General features: G+C 32.9%; 3 protein-coding genes across 3 annotated transcripts; 1 reads left to right on the top strand and 2 right to left on the bottom strand.

The window, feature by feature from the left end:
* The first annotated feature begins 148 nt into the window (after window positions 1-148).
* LOC126553755 (uncharacterized) lies at window positions 149-703 on the top strand. The gene has a single exon (XM_050208874.1). It carries the CDS (start codon window positions 149-151, stop codon window positions 701-703), a length of 555 nt encoding a protein of 184 aa, XP_050064831.1.
* Window positions 704-15,394: 14,691 nt separating this feature from the next.
* LOC126553754 (uncharacterized) lies at window positions 15,395-18,103 on the bottom strand. Its single transcript, XM_050208873.1, has 5 exons — window positions 18,085-18,103; window positions 16,709-17,166; window positions 16,318-16,660; window positions 15,677-16,203; window positions 15,395-15,493 (listed from the first exon to the last, which is right to left on the bottom strand). The coding sequence occupies exons 1-5, from the start codon at window positions 18,101-18,103 to the stop codon at window positions 15,395-15,397; spliced, it is 1,446 nt and encodes a 481-aa protein (XP_050064830.1).
* Window positions 18,104-18,522: 419 nt separating this feature from the next.
* On the bottom strand, window positions 18,523-19,599 carry LOC126553774 (uncharacterized). Its single transcript, XM_050208890.1, has 2 exons — window positions 18,959-19,599; window positions 18,523-18,878 (listed from the first exon to the last, which is right to left on the bottom strand). The coding sequence occupies exons 1-2, from the start codon at window positions 19,302-19,304 to the stop codon at window positions 18,523-18,525; spliced, it is 702 nt and encodes a 233-aa protein (XP_050064847.1). The 5' UTR covers window positions 19,305-19,599.
* Window positions 19,600-21,607: the final 2,008 nt, after the last annotated feature.

The raw sequence follows: 21,607 nt of genomic DNA, 5'->3' as shown, positions 1-21,607 counted from the left end.
CATTTTAATAATATATTTGTCAATAGTACAATACTATGTTGTTGACATTATTATCTTATTAACAACTATATATTAGTTGGTTTGAAAAACATCTTGTTGGCTGTATAGCAACAAGATTATTGTCAATCCAACATAGTTTTTTGTTAATATGATCGAGGATTTTTTTTCAGTGTATCAATCGGTGCCGGTCGCTATGACTGTTTCCATTGAAGGGTTAATGGAACGGTTCTGGCATGTTGAGGAGCCGGAGGCTGCGCCCGCGACGTTCACGGACGAGGGGCGTTGTGAAAAATTATTTTGTGAACAGTCTATACGATTGCCGTGCGACCGTTTTTCGGTACCGTCGCCTTTTCGTGCGCCGCCGTCAGCTGACACTTTTGTCGGGTCCCGCGAACTCGCGGTGCGACGTTTTGACGCACTCGAACGTAAATTGGCTACGAACCCTCAATTAAAATCATTATATGTTTCGTTCATGTCGGAATACATTTCGCTAGGTCATATGTCCGTCGCAACGTCCCCGGAACGTTATTTTATTCCGCATCACGCGGTGTATCGTCCGGCGATCGACGAAAACAAAATACGCGTTGTATTCGACGCTTCCGCGCAAAGTAGTCGCGGACCGTCATTGAATAACTGTTTGTTTACCGGTCCTAAATTACAACAGGACATAGTCGACATTTTGACAAGATTTCGGGTCCCTTAGTACGTTTTTACGACCGACATTTGCAAAATGTATAGGCAGATACTAATTTTACCGGAATATCGTAAATTCCAACATGTGTTATGGCGATCGTCGCCACACGACGAACTTATAGAATACGAGTTACACACCGTAACGTACGGCGTTAATTGCGCGCCTTATCTCGCCCTACGCGTGCTACAAGCGATCGCGTCTGATGATTGCGATAATTTCGAATCTGTGCGTAATGCGTTGACGCGTCAAACGTATGTCGACGACATTTGCGATGGGGCGGATACAATCTCAAATATATTAAAACTGCAGTCCGATTTAATCTATGTTCTAAACAAAGCGGGATTAGAACTAAAAAAGTGGGCGTCAAATACGTCATCCGTTTTAGACGCGGTACCGGCCGCTGATCGTGTGTGTGCACCTATGCCGTTCGAAACTGTCGACGGCTACGGTACTAAGGTTCTCGGCTTACAGTGGCATCCCGAGGGGGACTATTTTTGTTGCGCGTTAAGTCTCGACTCGGCGCCTGTATGCACTAAACGCGGTATTTTATCTTTAGTAGCGCGCATATTCGATCCACTAGGTGTGTTCGCTCCCGTGGTGTTTTTAGCCAAGTCTATTATGCAGCGGACCTGGCAACTCGGCATGAATTGGGATGAACCTTTACCTACCAATATCCACGACGAATGGATCGCGTTCGTCTCCGACTTACCGTCGTTATTGAATATCCGGGTTCCGCGTTATTTGAACTCAAGTCACGGAGCGCCATGTTATTTGTTAGGCTTTTGTGACGCGTCGCAACTCGGCTACGCGGCGGTCGTGTATGTGCGCATGGCCGACGTCGATGCTGACACGTCCGTATTTTTAATTGGGACAAAAACCAAATTAGCGCCTATAAAATCGTCAACTATCCCCCGACTGGAATTAAACGCAGCGTTGTTATTGGCTCGATGGTTAAGTCGCGTCCGCGACATTTTGGCCCCGCAACTTAATATTGTCGGCATAAATGCGTGGTCGGATTCCACGATAGTATTATCATGGTTAGGTGCCCCGCGCCCCCGCACGAAGCATTTAAAGTGTATGTGTCGAATCGAGTGCACCAAATTCGCACTTTACTGCCGGATTGTCGATGGCGGCATGTAGACTCGACCAATAACCCCGCTGACTGCGCGTCGCGTGGCATAATGCCGGCTGCCCTAGCGCATCACAAGTTGTATTGGCACGGCCCACAATTAGCGTATAGCGACCCATCGGAATGGGACGATGCTCGTTCGCCGCTACCGTTGTGTGACCTGCCTGAACTTCGACCCGTGTCCTGCGCCGCCCGTGTTAACGAAATTGAAGTCGAGTGGTTTAATCGTTTTTCTAGTTATGACCGTATGTTACGAGTAGTGGCGTACATGCGCCGTTTTATTGCCGCCGGTATTCGTCGAGTACGTCAATAACCGGACCACATCTCGCCCGCCTATTTGCAAAAGTCGGAACTAGATAGCGCCGCTCGCATATTAGAGGCTGAGTCCCAGCGCGTACACTTTGCTGTTCTGTAACGCGAATTATCGACTGGTAAACATGTTTCGTCGAAGCCGCTTGCCCGTCTAGCGCCCTTTATCGACCCGGACGACGTGATTCGCTTTGGCGGAAGACTGCGGCATTCTTTATTAACGTACGATTGTAAGCATCCGGTTTTATTAGCTAAGCGTTCACATTACGCTTATTTATTGTGCCATCGTTGGCACCGGGTGACCTGTCATGCCGGTCCGCGAGTTCTTGCCGCGCTTATTTCACGTCGGTTCTGGATTGTTTCGCTTCGATCGGTACTACATAATATTATTACTAACTGTTCCGTATGTGTGAGGTTTGATGCCAAGTGTGTTCAGCCATTAATAGCAGATTTGCCCGACACTCGTGTCCAACAAAGACGACCTTTCGAGCGAGTTGGCGTCGACTATGCGGGACCCCTACAAATGCGTGAGATCAGACTGCGCAAATCACGCGTTTTCAAAATTTATATAGCGGTCTTCATTTGCTTCATTACGAAAGCCGTCCATCTCGAAGTAGTGACCGACCTGTCGACCGACGCCTTTCTAGCCGCGTTCGATCGTTTTATTGCCCGTCGAGGTTTACCGAGCGACGTGTTCTCGGACTGCGGCACTAATTTCGTCGGGGCTGATAAAAAATTACGCGCGCTCATCCACAGCCCAGAGGGCCGGGCCGCTATTGCTACTTCACGTGCTATTTGCGAGTGACATTTTAATCCACCTAGCGCCCCCCACTTCGGAGGCTTGTGGGAAGCGGCGGTGCGATCGACGAAACGACTTCTGATACGAGTCATAGGAACGCATATCTTTACTTACGAAGAGTTTACAACTATATTAGCACGTGTAGAGGCCGTTCTAAACTCGCGTCCGCTTACGCCCGCTTCGACGGACCCGCATGACCTCGAGTGTTTGACGCCTAGTCATTTTTTAATAGGTCAACCGCTTCTCGCCGTGCCGCCTAGATCGGGTCCAGAGCACGCCGGTAGTCTGTCTGACCGATGGAAGTTAATGGACCAGTGCCATCAGTCCTTCTGGCGCCGGTGGTCCTCTGAGTACCTCACTACGTTGCAGGAGAGGTCCAAGTGGACGAAGGGTCTCCCCAATGTGAAGGTGGACGACATGGTCGTGGTTGTAGACAACTAAAGCCCGCCCCTAAGGTGGCGACTTGGCCGTATAGTAGAGTTGTTTCCCGGTACTAATGGTCATGTCCGTGTTGCTCGAGTTTTAACACAAGCAGGTAGCGTCGTACGACCAGTGGTTAAACTCGTGCTGTTACCCACCAAGTAATATTCATTTTGTCGTGTTAGGTACGGGGGAACCTTGTGGGTACCATGCATGCCGATGTTTCAGCACATTGCTTCCGCCCACCCGTTTAATTTTTTATGCCACTCGCGCTTACCAAAGATGTTGTCAATCGCTCAGTGTTGGGCGGGTGCTCAATGACCCATTAGTCGATATATAATATAAAAAAAAAAAGGAAAAACATTTTTTATTAACTATTTTTTTATTTGTATTATGCTTTGTATTTTTCCTATTTATTATATTTATTGTATTTATTTTATTTATTATACCACATTTATTTATACCACCATTTATTATGTCCACATATTGTTACTTTAATATTTTGTTTTATATTTGATATTATTATATGTATTTTTCCCTTTATGTTAATAATTATGAACCATATGTTCATCTTATGTGATAAATTTTTTCTTATTAACGATAACCGCCGTCACGAAGAACGTATTCAACACTTGGATAGGCATCAAGGTTCCTGCGCCTTCGACTACTCCTTATTCCACGATATGTGAGGCAATTCCTCCCATAGGGGGATGATGTTTGAGCCTGAGCCAGTTCTCGCGCCTGTGACGACAACTGTCTTGTCACCTCGCCCGCTCCCGACGCCGAGATGCGCTTGCGCGAGCTTTTGGCGACCGGCGTCGCTGACCACCGGTTGTCCGCGCCCCGTCCGTCGCTGTCTTCTACCAGCGGTCGGACCGTTCGTCCCGTACCGGCTCATGCCCATTTTTTTGTGAACTCGTTTTTTTTGTGCTCGTGTACGCCGAACGAGTGTGTCAGTGACCTCGTGGTCGTTCACTTTTTATATATATATACCGTGAAGTGTAGTAACATTTCGGAAGTCCCAAGATAGTTGGGGCTTGACGTATTAGCTACACTTCGGTGTTATTCCGGTAACTTAAAGTTTCGTCGATTCAGACATCAAGAGCTGTCGCCTTACCAGCCCGGACTCATCCAGCAGGTCGGTTATCATGTTATAATTATACTCTTATTATTATATATATTATACTAGTTGACCCCGTGCACTTCGTTGCCCGTTAAAAATGCAAATTCCATATGTATACCTATATAGATTCGAATTTTGATTAATTTGTTATTTACTATTTGGTTTAACGGTGTTCAAAACTTAGACATTTTCATTGACTGTTTTGATTCTCAAAAATCTTGTGAAAGCACCACTTTAATATGCGAATTTGTAAAATGCTTTCTTATTACACACTAAATTTGTGATACGATTTTACGAATGTACCGTGTAAATTGTAAGCATCGATCTATCATTGTTCAGGCTCTACGTTTATCAGTCAGTGAGTTACTCAAGTCATAATATTATAGTCATTCTACTTACCGTTGCCGTGAGACTCTCTTATGATTATGAGAGCAGTATATTATCATGTAGGCAATCCACACGTGGTAGATTGCGGACCCCGCGAGATGTGTATAAGAATTTTATAATTTCTAACACTTAAGTTTCAAAGTTATGTCATTTTTTTTTTTACTACAGTGGGTAAAATACAATAATGTGCCAAGTGGTTTTTGTATTGTTGCCTGTTGGTAAAACAATAAAACTTAGTATAACTTGTTATGTTAGTCTATTGCTGTAAAAAAATGTATATTAAATATATATATTATAATCAAGCTGTCCCGACACGGCGTTGCCCGCGTATTAGTTGGTTTTTTTTGCATTTTCGTACGCCATGTATTAGTGTTATTATGTATGAGAAAATTTAATAAAACATATAAATATGGTTTATCACGGAGATATGAAAATTTTATATTAAAATTGCATTTAAATACCTATGTAGTATGTGATACACCATACTATATTGTGTATTATCCCAGCACTATTTTCAAAATAATTAATATAAGAATGATCTATGTTTATAATGTTACTAACTAATATTTATCTTGCTCGTTAAATATACCAACTCTATATGACTCAAACTTTGTTCAATTCATTATTTAATATTCGGTGGATTATGTTCTAGATTTATCTTAAGTTTTCTGTTGCCCGGAATAAAAATTCTGATTCGCTGAACTGCTGAAGTATATTATCATTTATCAGGTAGGCAATCTATCTGCGGTAGATCGCGGACCTAGTGCTGTTTGTATGTAAGTGTATGATTTAACTCTAATAAATATCAAAGTTATACCAAGTTTGACATAGTACGGTGGATTATATTAATCAATTAATACATAATCCTAACCCAACCTTAACGCACTAAAATCCGATGAGAGCGTCCAGCTCGCCGATGATGCGTCTGGCAAAAAAATAATCAAGGTTATTGTAGTCACAATGTGCATTCACGCGATTGGCAAGTTTAATTTAATTTAAATTTAACTATTGCTGTGAATTTTAAATTTACTGTGGCCATTGACTTATTTCGCTAATTCTTATTTTTATTGTTATGGTTTTAACAAAATATAACATCAGGTCTATAACTATTATATTCAATCATAATCAATAGCGACCTTAAGATAGTTTATTTTCTTGCTGAACAACTGCAGTGACAGTTGTTGTTGTTTTTTTACACCCAGATTCCGAACTTTTCTGGTGTATTTTCCTAAAATTGTATTACATAAGCACATTTTCCTGCGACCAATAAGAGGAATTATATTATATTATATTATATTATATTCATATTATAAATGGTTACCAAATGTTATCAAAATCCGTAATTCATTATATTAATTTTATATATTACCATAGCAACCACAAATAAATAAATATTATTCTCAAATCTTATAACCCCCATAGCAACCATTTATAAACAAAAATTTCTATCGTAAATCTCAATATTCCTGTTTGAGCACATATTATTAATAATACATATTGAAAAAAAACTATCCTATCTTTTAAGTTGGACCAAATTACACTACATTTCGCCTATGCATTTAATCATTTAAAAAATGTATAATACATTAAAGATTTTAAGTTTACCTGATGGTTTCCCTTGACGAACATGGTGGTTGATTATCAACACCTAGGAAAAAGGGTTCTCCTACAGGTTCAATTACCTCAAAATTGTGCCTTGAATTAAAATAAAAATTAATTATTTATAAACTATTTATTATTTGTTGGCATGGTCAAAATTATTGAAAGCAATTTTTTTTTTATATTTATTTAAAGATAAAAAATGTATAATATACATAAAAGATTTAAAGTTTACCTTATTATTTCCCTTGACGAACATGGTGGTTGATTATCAGCACCTAAAAACATGGGTTCCACAACAGGTTCGATTACTTCAGTATTGTCCCTTGAATTAAAATAAAATATAATAAGTTAGATTAAAATATATTCTTATTTAATTATTAAAAAAAATTATTTATGTTTTATTTAAATACTTGTTTTGTCTGCGAATACCAAAAAGGTCCCTCATTCGAGAACTCAGATTTTTTTTTTCGATAACTTCTTGGATTGATATCGATTTTTATTTTTCGATGGATCCATTTTACGTTAAAAAAAATATGATGAGCACGAAATGACAAAACGACAAAAGTATAACAGCGATTCGTGTTCACTCGCGTATAATATTAAACGCGTATTATAATATTATATTTTTATATTACGCGCATATTATACTAAGATTAATAATTGTAAAAATGGTTGTCATAAAAAGACAAGCATAATCATACATGACATATCTATAATTGGTCTAAATTAATAAGTTTAGGACCTTAGACTTCCTATTGATATCTTAAAATTAAATATATTGCTATTGATTTAATAACTGTATTCAAACATTTTTAAAAGTTTCGATAAGGTTAAATAGTGTAATGACATTTAATGACATTAGGATATATCATAATTATTTTGAAAATTAAATAGAATATTATTTAAATAGCTACACAAACATTAACATATGATAACAATAGCAACACACCAATGATTAAAGCAGCTATCTGCAAATTGTATAAAATATAGCCCTCTGTTGTATATATAATGAAATTACAAAATATTAAAATAACATACGAAGCAGAAAGTCAATCAAACCGAGTCAGCAAAATTGCCACGACTACTTAAGGCGACGTCTGCGACGGGATGGGGGCTGTTTTGTTTGTTTCGCTTATTGTGGTAGCCAACGAGCTGCAGTACTTTTACGTTTCTTTATATTATTTTATTTTCACATATTTTATTATATTTGATTTCCTTTTTTAAAAAAAAGCGTCACTGTTTTTCTTTACTCCTTTTTCGAAGGAGAAAAATATTTTATCTTACGAGTGGGTACAGAGACGTTGTGGTGAATAACACTTTTAAAAAACAGGTAGTAAGACATTGTGGTACTTATTTTTTCGGCAAGCACTCGTTATCGTGGTCAGTCGAGAAAGAGTAAGACCTTGTCTAGGTAAAAGATAACTCACCCTCGAACATCCAGTACTCGTTATCGTGGTCAGTTGTTCGGGAGTAAAATAACCTTAGAGTTGTATAGTGTAAATCCTGTTGGACTTTTATTTAATTATCCTATTGCGCAGCACTCGTTACCGTGGTCACCAAAAGAAGAACTTAAATTAAACTCATACGGCAGGTGTCGATAATTTACTCGTTTGACGGTTAGAGAATCGGAAACCGAAACATATCTGTTATATACGCCAAGCCTTTGCGTGGCGTATACGATACCTCCAAACAGATCATCTCATATCGAGTGTTTCAGTGTCCACTTAGGCGTGTACATCAGTCTCTTGCACACATACTGGCCTATTATATTCGTTTTGCCATACTTTGCTTATAATCTCAAATCGTTTCTACGCGTTGTCATTCATTTTTGTCGAATAAAAAAAGTGTTAATTTATTACAAGTACATAATCTACTTTTTCTACATTCCTGGAGCTCCGAAGATTCACAGTATAGGAATCAAAGCAACAAGCATCAAATCAGTTCACGTTCCAGACCAGCGTTACTGTTATTTTCAAGTAAGCCTGAATACTTATTGTATTATACCCAACATTACGTATACAGAATATGCACTAAAACTCATACATTTATATATTCTTACTGAATAGTAAAAAAAAATAGCAAAACCAAGAAATAACAAATATAACAAATTACAAATTATCAAATGCATGTTTTTTAATAATTATGTCGTTTAGTGTACTTATATAATAACCTATATTTTGGTTGTTACTATATTTTAATAATGAACAAATTAAATATACTTTACAAATAAAATAGATTTTTTTAAATAAGATTTTATAAATTATTTATTTCGCCCCAATTTCGTTGGTTGATGTGTAATATTTAAAATAAATTTACAAATATATACATTAAATATATATTATTTTAAAATATTTTAATTATAATAATTTTAGTTTTATGTTTAAATGTATAAGTATAAGGTAAAAAGTATAGTATAGTTATTATTATAATATTTAATTAATAACATTAATTTTTTTTGGTTAATTTGTTTAATTTTGTCTTTTATAATAGGTTAAACCCGATCAAAATGATGTGTATCAAAAATATAATACTTATCATAATTACAACTATACCTTTCACTGAATCCGAGTTCATTGCGTACGATTGTGATGGGCCTGTTCAAAATGTCACGTCATTTGATAGCTTAGAAGTGGACAACTGCGATTTTCCAGTACCATCAAAAACACAACAGGTACCAAGAATACAATTACTACAGAGGACTGATACCTATCCTGTTCATTTTAAGTCGTGTTTCATATCAGTCGATTATTTAATAACTAGATGCTCGGTATTTGAAAATGCACAATCAGTAGAGGGAGGGTATTTTTCCGATGTTGTTGAGTTAGGAAATGCTCGATGTTGGGAAATTCATCAAAAACGATCCTATACTTTTCCTCTAGGGGGTATAGTAACGGATTTGCAAATGAATGAAACAACATTAGTTTCGCACACTGTAGCAGGATCACTGGACAGATTTGGAAATTGTAAAGGGACGAATTTTAAATCTAATAAAGGAGAATGAGAGAACGCCATAGTACAGGCTAAATATAAAATAAATTTATCAGAAGGTACAGCAATAGCCAACAGTAAAGATAACACCCTTATTCTTCCGTCGGGTACAAAAATGAAACTATCTGATAATTATGGTGTTGATACGTTTAAAGGCGAAACCCTATGGAGCAATAATCATTATAATTGCGAAGAACAAGATTTCGTTGTTTTATTTGATGGTCCAGCATCATTAGTTACCTCGATCACTAACGACAACTCGAGTATATATACATATATTGTAGAGACAGACAAAATAGTTGTTGCTCTCAAACAAATTAAAAAAACATTCGCTTGTGAAATCCCGGTAATTCAAACAGAACACATGCAATTACTTATTCTTACAGATGCCATGTTTTTAAATAATTTTCAAAAAATCCATTTCTCCGCAAAACACTGATTTAATGCTTATGTAAATACAAAATTTGTATACATTGAAAATTTTTTTAAATCAACAATAACCACATTATATAATGACTTATTACAAAAGCAATGTACACTTGAACGACAATTATTACAGCAAAGGCTTACATTAACGTCATGAAGTTGGCCCACCGACATTGCACAATCCATTCAAAATCTATGCCAAAATTTTGCGAGTAATTTGCTAGAATTTGCGAGTCCATTCTCGAAATTTGCTAGTCATCCCTTCCACCCCTATTCAAGGGAGGGCCAACTTCAGGTAGCCCACCCACCTTACTCGAAACAATCCAAAACGGTATCAAAAGTTTCGTCTCCATTTGCTAGTATTTGCTAGTCCATCCCCGGAATTTGCTAGTCCTCAAAAGCACCGATATGAGCTTTCAAATTTCTTAAATTAAAAATTCATATACCCATGAATGATATTTTTTTAATAACAAAAACCGATTAAAAACGTTATTGAAATTTGAAATTAAAATAACTAAAAAAAAACCGTTAAAATTTTTTTTTTTTTTTTGGTTACAGAATGGCCCACTCAGGTAAAACCTTGCTTTAAACGTTCAACCCTTAATTATAAAAGTTAAACAATTAATACATTTTTAACTACAAAATCATTTTCAAATTTTAAATTTAATACATTTAGTCAATTTCAAATTTCTTAAATTAAAAATTAATCAAAAAAATAATCGTGCCTATGTATTTTTAATATTTTTTTAACTGCTATTGTAAAAATGTATTAGGAGTCTTGAATTAAATTCAATGTCACGCTTTTTGATCCAACAAATACAATTTTATTGACATTCATAAAAAAAAAAACCTAAAAAAATTTGAAATTGTAGATATCCTTTAACAAAACTAAACAAATCAAAATAAAAATTTTATCGTAAATACAACACGCTAATATAAACAACCAGTCGAAATTGCATGTATCTACGGTCATTTGTTTTAGAGTTACACCAAACACCGAAATCGATTTGATCAAAAACCGGTGTGTGTAAAAATTCCCGTTTTTCCATTGTTTTTTTGGTTTTCCTGACACTTGAAAACTACTAGGGGTTTTCTAATTTTTATCTACGTATTGCGTAATGCACCGAGAAAAACACAGCTGAAGACAAAAATTGAAGCTTTAGTTTGACAAGTCATTGTGTAATCTTGTAGTTATCATAGTAAAATCAATACATTTATCGAAAATAACTGAGTGTTCAGAATCTAAAAAAAATATTTGAGGAAAGTTAGATTAACTGAAAAAATAACAATTATCATATTATAATAACTCTGCATTAGGCCGGTGATGTTGAAGCCTTACTTGTAATAATAAACAAAAAAAAATGCGTGACTTACGATATTTGTTTTTTTTTTAACTTCAATTATTTATTAAAACTTATTAGTTATTACAATTATGTATTATAATAACTATAGTGTATATTGCCAATTTGTTACTAAATATGTAATCTAAGAGAGACTTAAATTGAGTAAAAATTGAGTTTCACATTACATACATGCTCTCGTAAATATTGCTGACTTATAAAGTATATTATTATAACTTTTGATAGGTTACCGTAGAATGAATTAAAATGTTGATTAATTGTTGTTAGCGTGATTACCACGGACTTGAGATTCCGTATGCTTTTTATAAAATAATAATATAAAATATAAACGTTACATTCAAATGCTTTCGTACACAAGTCATACACAACATTACAATAATATATATAATTATTATAAATCACAACTAATACACATGAACTGGGTTTTCCTTTATTTTGTCACATAATTATTATATGTTAATATGTTATTTTTAGCACGAAAATTCGAGCATCCATGAGTTTGCTCCCATGCTGCTGGATTAGTCTGTTTATGTCTTATCTTTGAATGGTTCGATATACATATATTAAATATTTGTTATATGATTGTAATGTTCCATAATTTATAAAAAAAATATTTTCCATTCATTTGCCAAACGCTGATTTAATGAGACTGTCGTCAGGTTTATCGTAATTACTTTTATTTTTATTACAGTGATCTACACAGTTTTATTTTTAAAATGGATACTAATACTAAAAAGGTAAGTAATTTAATATAATATAAATAATTCTAAGTCAGAAGTCTCGAACAAACTTAGTTTTGTAAAACAAATTACACTACATTTATTGTTTATTTCAATAAAATGAAGGTATCTTCTAGTCATTCTTTTTACTACCTATTTTATATATTTTACTATTACCTCCTACTCGTATTATAGTCTCGTCTGCGTACCTACCTAATATCTACATCCAATTAACATGTTATTTGTACCTATAATCCTATTATATAAGTTTTGTATATTAATTATCAGTGGCAACTCGTGTTAAGGTGCGATGGTGCGACCGCACTCCCTGAGTACATTTTTAAAATCAAATTATATATGTGAAAAGCTTATTGGTGGTAACTGGTATTCGAAAAAAATCTCCCTTTATAAAAAACATAAACGTATACATTATTAATAAGCAAAAAAAATGGTCAGATGGTACCTAAAAGTTTGGCCGTTATAAACTTTGATTTATGAATTATGATCCAAGTCCATATGATTCGAACTTAGATAATTTTCCAAATGTTTATAAGGACTTGGGCCCAATTGATATGATGCTATTTTTGGACTTGGTTATTCTTGCTAGGATTTTCTGTGACTTAAGACCTTGTGGTGATACGGTATTATCACCACTACACCGCGTACGCAGTGTCGCGGTATTTGTCGTCGCCGCGTTAGCGTACAATAATATTATTGTATTATGTGTCTTGTGTGTTATATCTATGTATGTGTATTTTAGCGACGCGCGATCTCGCGCTACCCCCCGCCAGCCCGCGCGAGCGACCGATCCGCTTTTCTCGGTTCGTTACGACCGTTACGCTCGATTCGCGGTTCCCTTTTTAACACTCTTTTTTCGACGTCCGAACCGTCAAGTTCGTTAAGCTTTGAGCTGTTCTTTTTTGCAGGTTATCGACCGACTCTCCGGTATAAACTCGCGCGCCGACGATCTACGTTAATCTTTTTGTGTCTCGCACGTACTCGTCTCTTGTATCTTTTGCTTTTTATTGATATTGTGTGTTTTAATTATTTGCAAATTGTTAATAAATATTATTTCGAACACTCGAAATTCTTCCGAGTACTTTTATCTCACGCTCCCGTCCTTACTTTAGACAACGGTGTTTCGACCTACACGCGGCCAACAGGCGCTAAGTTGCTGGCTGATAGTGCGTCAACCCAACCACTATCACCATGAACTAAGATATACAGGACACTGTTGGGTGGGCGGGTATGAGGGGTACGGTCAGTAAATGTTACGCCGCTCCTTTAAGTGGATCTGGCGCAATCTATGAGAATAACTTTGCAATCTAATTAAAACACAATTTGCTTGCTATAAATACATATTTCAAAAATCAATCATAAATATGTTTATTTTAACACATTATAATAGCATTCTATACAGTACATGCTTTAAGAATACTGTTTTAAATTTTGTATATCGTTATTACCTTGGTAAAAAATTTAAAAATGGTTAACAAATGTTCTGTGCTACTGTGTAAAAGTCGAAAGCACATTAAAAAATACTCGATATTTCAAGCGCCGAAAAGTAAAGATACTTCTGAAATATGGTCCAAAATAATATCAAAAGTTAATCACATACAAACTACTGTCAAATATTTGTGTGAACTCCACTTTACTAATGACGATATTATAAGGAATTATTTTGGTAGTTGTAATAGGTATGCTATTATTAAACAGAGGTAACTGTGTAACTGTCTGGTATTATATTATTTGCATAATTATAATAATTGATAATCCCTACCATTGTTTATTCTAATTTTTTTGGTAATAAAATAATATTAAATTAATTTTTTTCTTTTAGTTCAAGTTCTACAGATAATAATGTTTCATTTTTTTCATCTGATATAGTGATTCCACTGTCTGCTACTAAGCCTAGGCTAAAAAAAAATGCTATTCCTTCAATTTTTGAAATAAATGGTTAGTGCAATGATTTAATTACATGGATATATGTATATAATATAAAAAAAATATTTATTCAATTCATCTTATTTTTAGATCAACATATTATTGCTACTAGTAGTTCTCTAAGTGTTGGCGTTTATAACAAACCTTCAACATAAAATAGTAACTATTATTGTTCTGATATACTACAATCGTCTATGTATGAGGTACCTAAATTAAATAATAATTAAAATATTTAACTATTTAACCTTATAAACCTAATTATATTAAGAGTTTCTTATAATGAGAAAAATAAACTAAGGTATGGAATGTATTAAGTATTTCTTACCTAAGATTTCTTTTTAGTCTTTACCACTTCAACCATCTTGTAGAAAACAACTTAAGTGGTCTCCAAAAAATGAAATTTTGTCAGAACTTTTACCATGTCCACAAAATAAAATTTTGCTAGAACTGTTACCATATCCATAAAATGATGAAGTAATATTAAATAAATATACAATAGTTCCCCAAAAATACTAAATAAATATTTAACTATCTGTTTTTACTTTTTTTATTAGTCTCCAATATCTGGCTATTTCAAAATAGAGAGCAAAACAAATTAAGTTCAAAAAAAAAAAAATTGTCAAAACTAGTAAACACTTAATTGTAATTATATTACTAAGTACCTAATATTTTTAGTTTAAATATATAAAATATAAATACAGTATGATAAATATTTTAAATAATTTTCACACCTTTTTTATTTGCAGTTTATATATTTTATAACCAATTAATAAATGGTTAAAATTTAAAAGTTAAAACATCTTAAACACTTTATCAAAAATACATAGTATATTAAGGAATAACATTATTCTTTATACTATGCACTAGATGTTAATGATGTGCGTCGTTACTCGTTACTTAGTATTTCTAAGTAATAACATATAATATACTAATTAATCACCAGATAGCGTAAGTTCCACTTAAAGGAGTAATGCGTAACATTGTCTGACCGGCTGATAAGGCTCTGTGTCCAGTCCTGTATATCTACGAACGCTTCCCCGCAGTAAGGCATTTGGCTGGCTTATCATAAAAAAACGTTATCATAATTTTAAATTGTAAAATGTAAATATTTAAAAAAAATAGTAGGTAATAATAATTTATATTACTTTAATTTTTAACATTACTGTGGAGCTAGAAGATATCTTTTGATTTAAAAGGTATATATTAATATATTTTGTATATTATAACACATAGTTTTATAAATTCTTTACATTTGATGAATATAAATTATATGTCCTAATGTACCTATGTGGTAGATAGGTAGTGGAGCAAATGAATAATGCTGCAATGGAGACTGGACTTATTAAACAACTTTATTAAATATTAATTACTAGAAAAATGCAGTTTTTTTTACAAGAATGGAGTTAAAGGTCTTAATATTCTAATTATCTCTTAAATATGTGATTTATAAAACAAACATACATCAATTATGTTGATACACTTAATCATACTAATCATAGGTAACCATGATCAAATGTCTGGTGAATATTAACATATTCATTGTTTTGGCTATCAATTCCATCACGAATAGCATTTGTTTCATTTACAGTTGGCTTATGAATATCATTTTTATGTAATCTTCGTTTTCTTGTTGAATATAAACGCATTTGGCCAGTAATTTTTTTTTGGATATTAACATTTTCAACAGTATTAAGATGGAGTTTTTTTGTTTTGTTTAACATATTTATAATATCATCCAATTTTTTATTAAGTAACATGTCCTCCTCCTCACTAACTTCGCTTGTAGCACATAGACTACGGATAAGCTCTACTTTGTTAATAATTTTTCCGCTTATGCCAGGTGTACTAAGTGTAGTACATTTCATAGAAGGCTGAGAAATCATCTCTATCAATCCTTCTTGTTCTCCAATAGTTGCATCTTCTAAATAAAATGCATTACTGCTGTCATTAGGTAGTTTGTTGAATGCTTGTGCACAGGCATGTATATGTTTACAAATGTTAAGTTTAATTATATTGTCTATACATTCACATGTAAATGTATGTATGCAAATATTACATACTGAACATTTCAAACAGGGTTCATTGCATGTTTTATCAGCTTTGGCAACACAATAATTTTCAGAGGGATTCGTCAATGAATTTACTATCCATGATTGTCCACCTTCTAGAATTTGGATTTTATCTGATGAAATCAACTCACTGCTTTTATGGCTTTCATGAATTTTTCTACTTTTCGAATTTGATCCATTCTTCGCTACCCTGATGAGTCTTTTAAACATACTGTCACGAGCTAACTTCATCACTGCATTAATTGTTTTATCGATGCGCTTACATTTTTTACCTTCCAGGTAAATATGTTTTAAAACCTTATGGTACGATTCTAAGTACATATTGGTGTTAATGCCGAGTCTCAAACGATAACAATATGCCCAGACTTCTGTTCGTTTTGAGTAATGTTGTACAAAATATGATCCAAATGCTTCAGTATCTTTGTCTGCTAATAAATCATTTATAAATTGATCTAGAGAAATTTTAAACTCATCAATAGATATCATTTGTAACAACACTCTCAAGGTTTTGTAAACAAGCGATTTTTTTTCAGATCCTCCACTAATCTTACTTAAATTATCTCTCCAATTTCTATCAACATGCCAAGTACATAAGAGCCTATGTTCAGCAGGTCCCATGACATTGACCCAAGCGTTGTAAAATGCTGGAGCATCATCCGACATGAATACTTTTGATTTTATAATGCCAACCTTAGTTTTAATTTGATTAAAAAATAATGTAAATATAGTTTCATGTACTCTATTTGAAAAACAAAATGCAACTGGACATCCAGTACCATATTCGTCCACTGTCATAATGGTATATAGCTGAATGTCATAAGCATTAGTACCATGAGTTCCATCAATACAAATTTTATTGGGACCAAACTTCAGTATTTGTTTTGCTTGAAATTTTGTCATTATAATCAAAGCAAAATCTTTCTTTTCTAAAAAATCATCATCTTTATCTTGGGCTTTATAGTAAAGGATAGGACAATCTTCTTTAAGCTGATTTTTCAGTTCATTGACCCATAGGTCAACACTAACTGCATCATCTTTATGTCTTCTTGTAGCATAATTGATGTTAAAGTCACGGGATATATTAGTTAAATCTTGTCGTTCAAGAAGAAGTATTCGTTTATTAGTATCATCAGTAATTTCACCTTCACGAATAAAGTCCAAAATATGCTCCCAAGTAACACCTTCCTTCAATTTAGCTGAAATAATTTTTAATACTTTAAACTTTAATACAAATCCATTTTATACATGAATTTAATGAATAATAATAATAACATATATATTCAGTAGCGCACATAGATGGAGTGGTGGAAACTATAAGCACAACCCGTTACAAAAAAAATCCTGTCTGTGCTTCTGTTATACAGGGTGATTTTTTTTATCAAATAACACTCATTATTTCCAAAAGTATTCATTTTTTTGAAAATATTTTTTTACATAGTTTCTAATTGTTAAAAAAACAACGTTTTAATAAAAAAATTACATTTTTAAATATTTTTTATCCTTATAATTTTTTAAATTTTTTACTTTTTTGAATGACAACATAGATTTTTAATTTCATATTCCAAAGCAGAATAATTTGTTGAGTAATTCGATACATAAAAATCGAATTTAGGGTGAGTAGTTTATGAGTTATACTTATTCAAAGTTTAGACAAGCGGAGTAGTGGACAAACATTTTGCGGGGTAACCCCGTACCACTCCACTCTGCGCAGCTTAACTTTAAATACGTATAACTCATAAACTACTCACCCTAAATTTGATTTTTATGTATCGAATTACTCAAAAAATTATTCTGCTTTGGAATATGAAATTAAAAATCTATGTTGTCATTCTAAAAAGTAAAAAATTTAAAAAATTATAAGGATAAAAAATATTTAAAAATATAATTTTTTTATAAAAATGTTGTTTTTTTAACAATTTGAAACTATGTAAAAAAATATTTTCAAAAAAATGAATACTTTTGGAAATAATGAGTGTTATTTGATAAAAATAATCACCCTGTATATTTGTATTTGATATAAATACATAATATTTATTAGGTTAATAAGCTAGTATTAAAAATACAACATGAATATTAGGTTTGTTCTTTGATATTAGTTACAAATGTTATTATACAGTATGATTCACCAAGCATGATACCCCTGTTTTGCTCTTAGTAATGGAATCAATTCTGATTTTTGGAACTTTTAAACATACTCACTAAAGAAATGTTACAGATTTAATTTAGCAAATGAATAATGACAAACTACCATAAAACTACAATTAACTAAAACATAGAATAAAATCACAATTAACTAAAACATAGAATATATTCACAATTAATTAAAACATAAAATAAATTCACAATTAACTAAAACATGAAATAAATAACAAATACAATTGATAATTAATGAAGGGTAACAATAATAGTTATTAAAACATTTAATTTGCCCACAAAGTATAAAATTACTAATTAGTAAATACTTCACCATACAGCACATAAAAGTTTTTAATAGTCATAAACCATAAAAACGACATAAATCAATATTATCATTTAATAATTCTGTATAAGATTTATATGTATATAAATAAAGAACCTGCAATCATTGTTCTATTCTCTTTATCAATTTTCAATCGACCAATTTCTTGAGCATGCCCACAGTGTGTTTTCCAATATTTTACTTTTACTGAAGCAACTCCATTAGTTTCTACTAGTGTTGTTTCAAGTTTTGACGGACAAGTTTTACCAATTTTATTGCTCCCCATCGACTTTATTAATCTTAAATCGTTTCCTGATTTTCGATAATTTAATGAGCGATGACAAAAATAATATTGCTTAAGAATTCCATTAAACAATTTTTTTGCTCCAGTATCTAATACATACATCGAAACTGTTTCTTTTTCTATTTTTTGCTTCCATGTTTCAAATTCTATAAATTACGAAAAAAATGAATAGGAAATCTATCATAACATGGGACGTATAATTAGTCACTATAATAGTATAATGTACCTTTTAAATTATCAAAAGTTATCTCTTCCAACTCTACTGTAATATTATGTTTAACACACAAGTGTTCTCTTAATTTAAGAGATGTAAATAACTTTTCCTCGCATAAATCATAAGGACATATTATTCTAGTATGTTTTTCATTCGTAGAATTATCGTGAAATGTTTTTATGTGTTGAGATAAACACTTTTTATTCACAAATTTTACATTACAAATATGACATTGAGACATTTTTGGTTTTTTGATTAAATTTTCAATTTTGTGAATGTTACGGCAATGAGCATACATATTCTTTTTTAATGTAAATGTTGCTTCACAATCTGGACATTTAATTGCAGTTTTCTCCATATTGACCCTGTTATTAATATCCAAAAAGAAAAATAATTACTGGCCAAATGCCTTTATACTCAACAAGAAAACAATGATTGTATATAAATTATATGTAAATGAACCAAATGCTACCTATTCGTGATGGAATTGACACTGAAAACAATGAATATTTTAGTATTCACCATAAATAATACATTTAAATATTTGATCACGGTTACCTATGATTGAGTGTATTACAAACATAATTCTCTTTTATAAATCAAACATGTTAAAGAGATAATTAGAATATTAAGACCTTTAACTCCATTCTTGTAAAAAAAAACAACTGCATTTTTCTAGTAATTAATATGTAATAAAGAAATAGTATACTATTCATTTGTTCCACTATCTACCACATAAACTAAGACAAATGTAATGTGTTTCATCAAATGTAAATAACATATAAAACTATATATTATGATATACCTAATATATTAATGTATAGGTACCTTTTAAATCAAAAGTAATCTCTTCTAGCTCCACAGTAATGTTATAATATAAAATAATATGTCTGCTATATAATGATATAATATTTGTCTACTCTAAACAGACATGAAATAGATTAACAGGTAATAACTGTAGTACTGTACCATAAATGCACAGATATCAAGACAAAATAGTGACATAAAGAAGCCCTCCCAGCGAAAGTACTTTATAATATAATAGTACTTCAACTTTATATTTTTTTTAGTATTTAGTATTTAATATTTATGATTATTTTACAATTTGAAATTCTAATGATAACAATATGATAACGTTTTTTTATGATAAGCCAGCCAAACGCCTTACTGCGGGGAAGCGCTCGTGTATATCTTAGTTCATGACTATCACCACAACCTTATTGATAACGTTATTATTATCAGCATACTTGTGGTGATACGGTGTTATCACCACTACACCGCGGACGCAGTGTCGCGGTGTTTATCGTCGCCGCGCTAGCGCACAATTATTGTACCATTATTATTATTGTATTATTTTATTATTGTATTATTGTATTATTATTTATTATTGTGTTATATCTATATATGCCTATTGTAACGATGTCGCGATCTCGCGCTACCCCCCGCCAGCCCGCGCGAGCGACCGATCCGCTTTTCTCGGCTCGTTACGGCCGTTACGCGGATTTCGCGGTTCCCGTTTTGGCACTCTTTTGTCGACATCCGAACCGGAAAGTCACTGGTTCTCGGTACAGCAAACTTTCGTTCCGTCACGCGACTTTGGGATTTATTTACGACGACACGAACCCACGCCGCGCGTACATTTTTGTCACCGCGAACATTGTTACCCTATTCGGTCGCGACAATCATTCGTGTATTATTTTATTTTTACGTTTACCTCGATCTTGCTATGCAATAAAAAGTTTTATTCGTCAAGCTTGTTTTTTTTTCGTTTGTAATAATTACCTTTCTCCACTTCGAGTTCCATTCGAAGCTCGTAAATTGTCTGGCTGATAGTGTGCCAACAAAAGCAACTATCACCAAATACTAATAATATTATTTATATTTTTATTGTTTTATAAAAAGTCAACCAAACTTGTTACCTGTTAGTAAATTAGCATATTAAATAATTTGAGTGTTATAATGTCAAGCACAAACTAACACACAGGTTTAGAATATAATATTATGATGGGAGAGTGGTCACCTTCATTAAAAATGTTTGTCAGAATGTACAACATCTATATATTTATAATAATATGCCCAACCCGGCGAGCGAGTGCAGACAGACTGAGAAGTGAGAGGACATACTGCAATCTAATCTTAGTCGTGGTCGGTTCGAGTCGTCGATCGGCACACGCCGAAAACAATATATACAAAATAATATAATAAAAAGTTAATTGAACAAATAAAAATAGACTGTTAATACTGTCGCCGTGGTCTGCACGACGCACGGCGGTAACACAGAATATTACACAACATAATAATAATAATATTAAAAATCACTACAATTATAGAAATTATATAAATATACTAAATACTATGAACAGAGAGAGTAAATTTGTGAGTCTTGCAATTGGCAATAAGAAATTTTTAGATTTAACTGGAATACAGTGTAATTTTACTATTACATTAAATCATAAAAATTGTAAATTATTCAATATAATATTATAATTTTTACTTATATATAATTTACAACAGTTAATGCTATAATAATTTATTATCAATATAATATTTTTTAAAATAATCAAAATTAACATAGAAATCAATTGGGTCCAAGTCATTGTGTGAATGAGCAAAGCGATCCAAGTCCAAAATGTTTCATTTAAATCGTAAAATAAACAATTA

Source organism: Aphis gossypii, unplaced genomic scaffold, assembly GCF_020184175.1.
Source record: "Aphis gossypii isolate Hap1 unplaced genomic scaffold, ASM2018417v2 Contig00322, whole genome shotgun sequence".
NCBI lineage: Eukaryota > Metazoa > Arthropoda > Insecta > Hemiptera > Aphididae > Aphis > Aphis gossypii.
The sequence above is the reverse complement of the archived record's forward strand: the minus strand, read 5'-3'. Positions and strand labels throughout refer to the sequence as shown.

Bases quoted from the DNA above. Each gene is read 5' to 3' on its own strand.
- LOC126553774 (XM_050208890.1), bottom strand. From the start codon at position 19,304: ATGGAGAAAACTGCAATTAAATGTCCAGATTGTGAAGCAACATTTACA. The intron at 18,879-18,958 runs GTACATTATACT...CGTAATTTATAG, and splicing joins AACTTTTGATAATTTAAAAG to AATTTGAAACATGGAAGCAA.
- LOC126553755 (XM_050208874.1), top strand. From the start codon at position 149: ATGATCGAGGATTTTTTTTCAGTGTATCAATCGGTGCCGGTCGCTATG.
- LOC126553754 (XM_050208873.1), bottom strand. The intron at 16,204-16,317 runs GTTTGAGACTCG...CAATTAATGCAG, and splicing joins AGTCTGGGCATATTGTTATC to TGATGAAGTTAGCTCGTGAC. The intron at 15,494-15,676 runs GTTAGTGAGGAG...GATATTCATAAG, and splicing joins GTCTATGTGCTACAAGCGAA to CCAACTGTAAATGAAACAAA.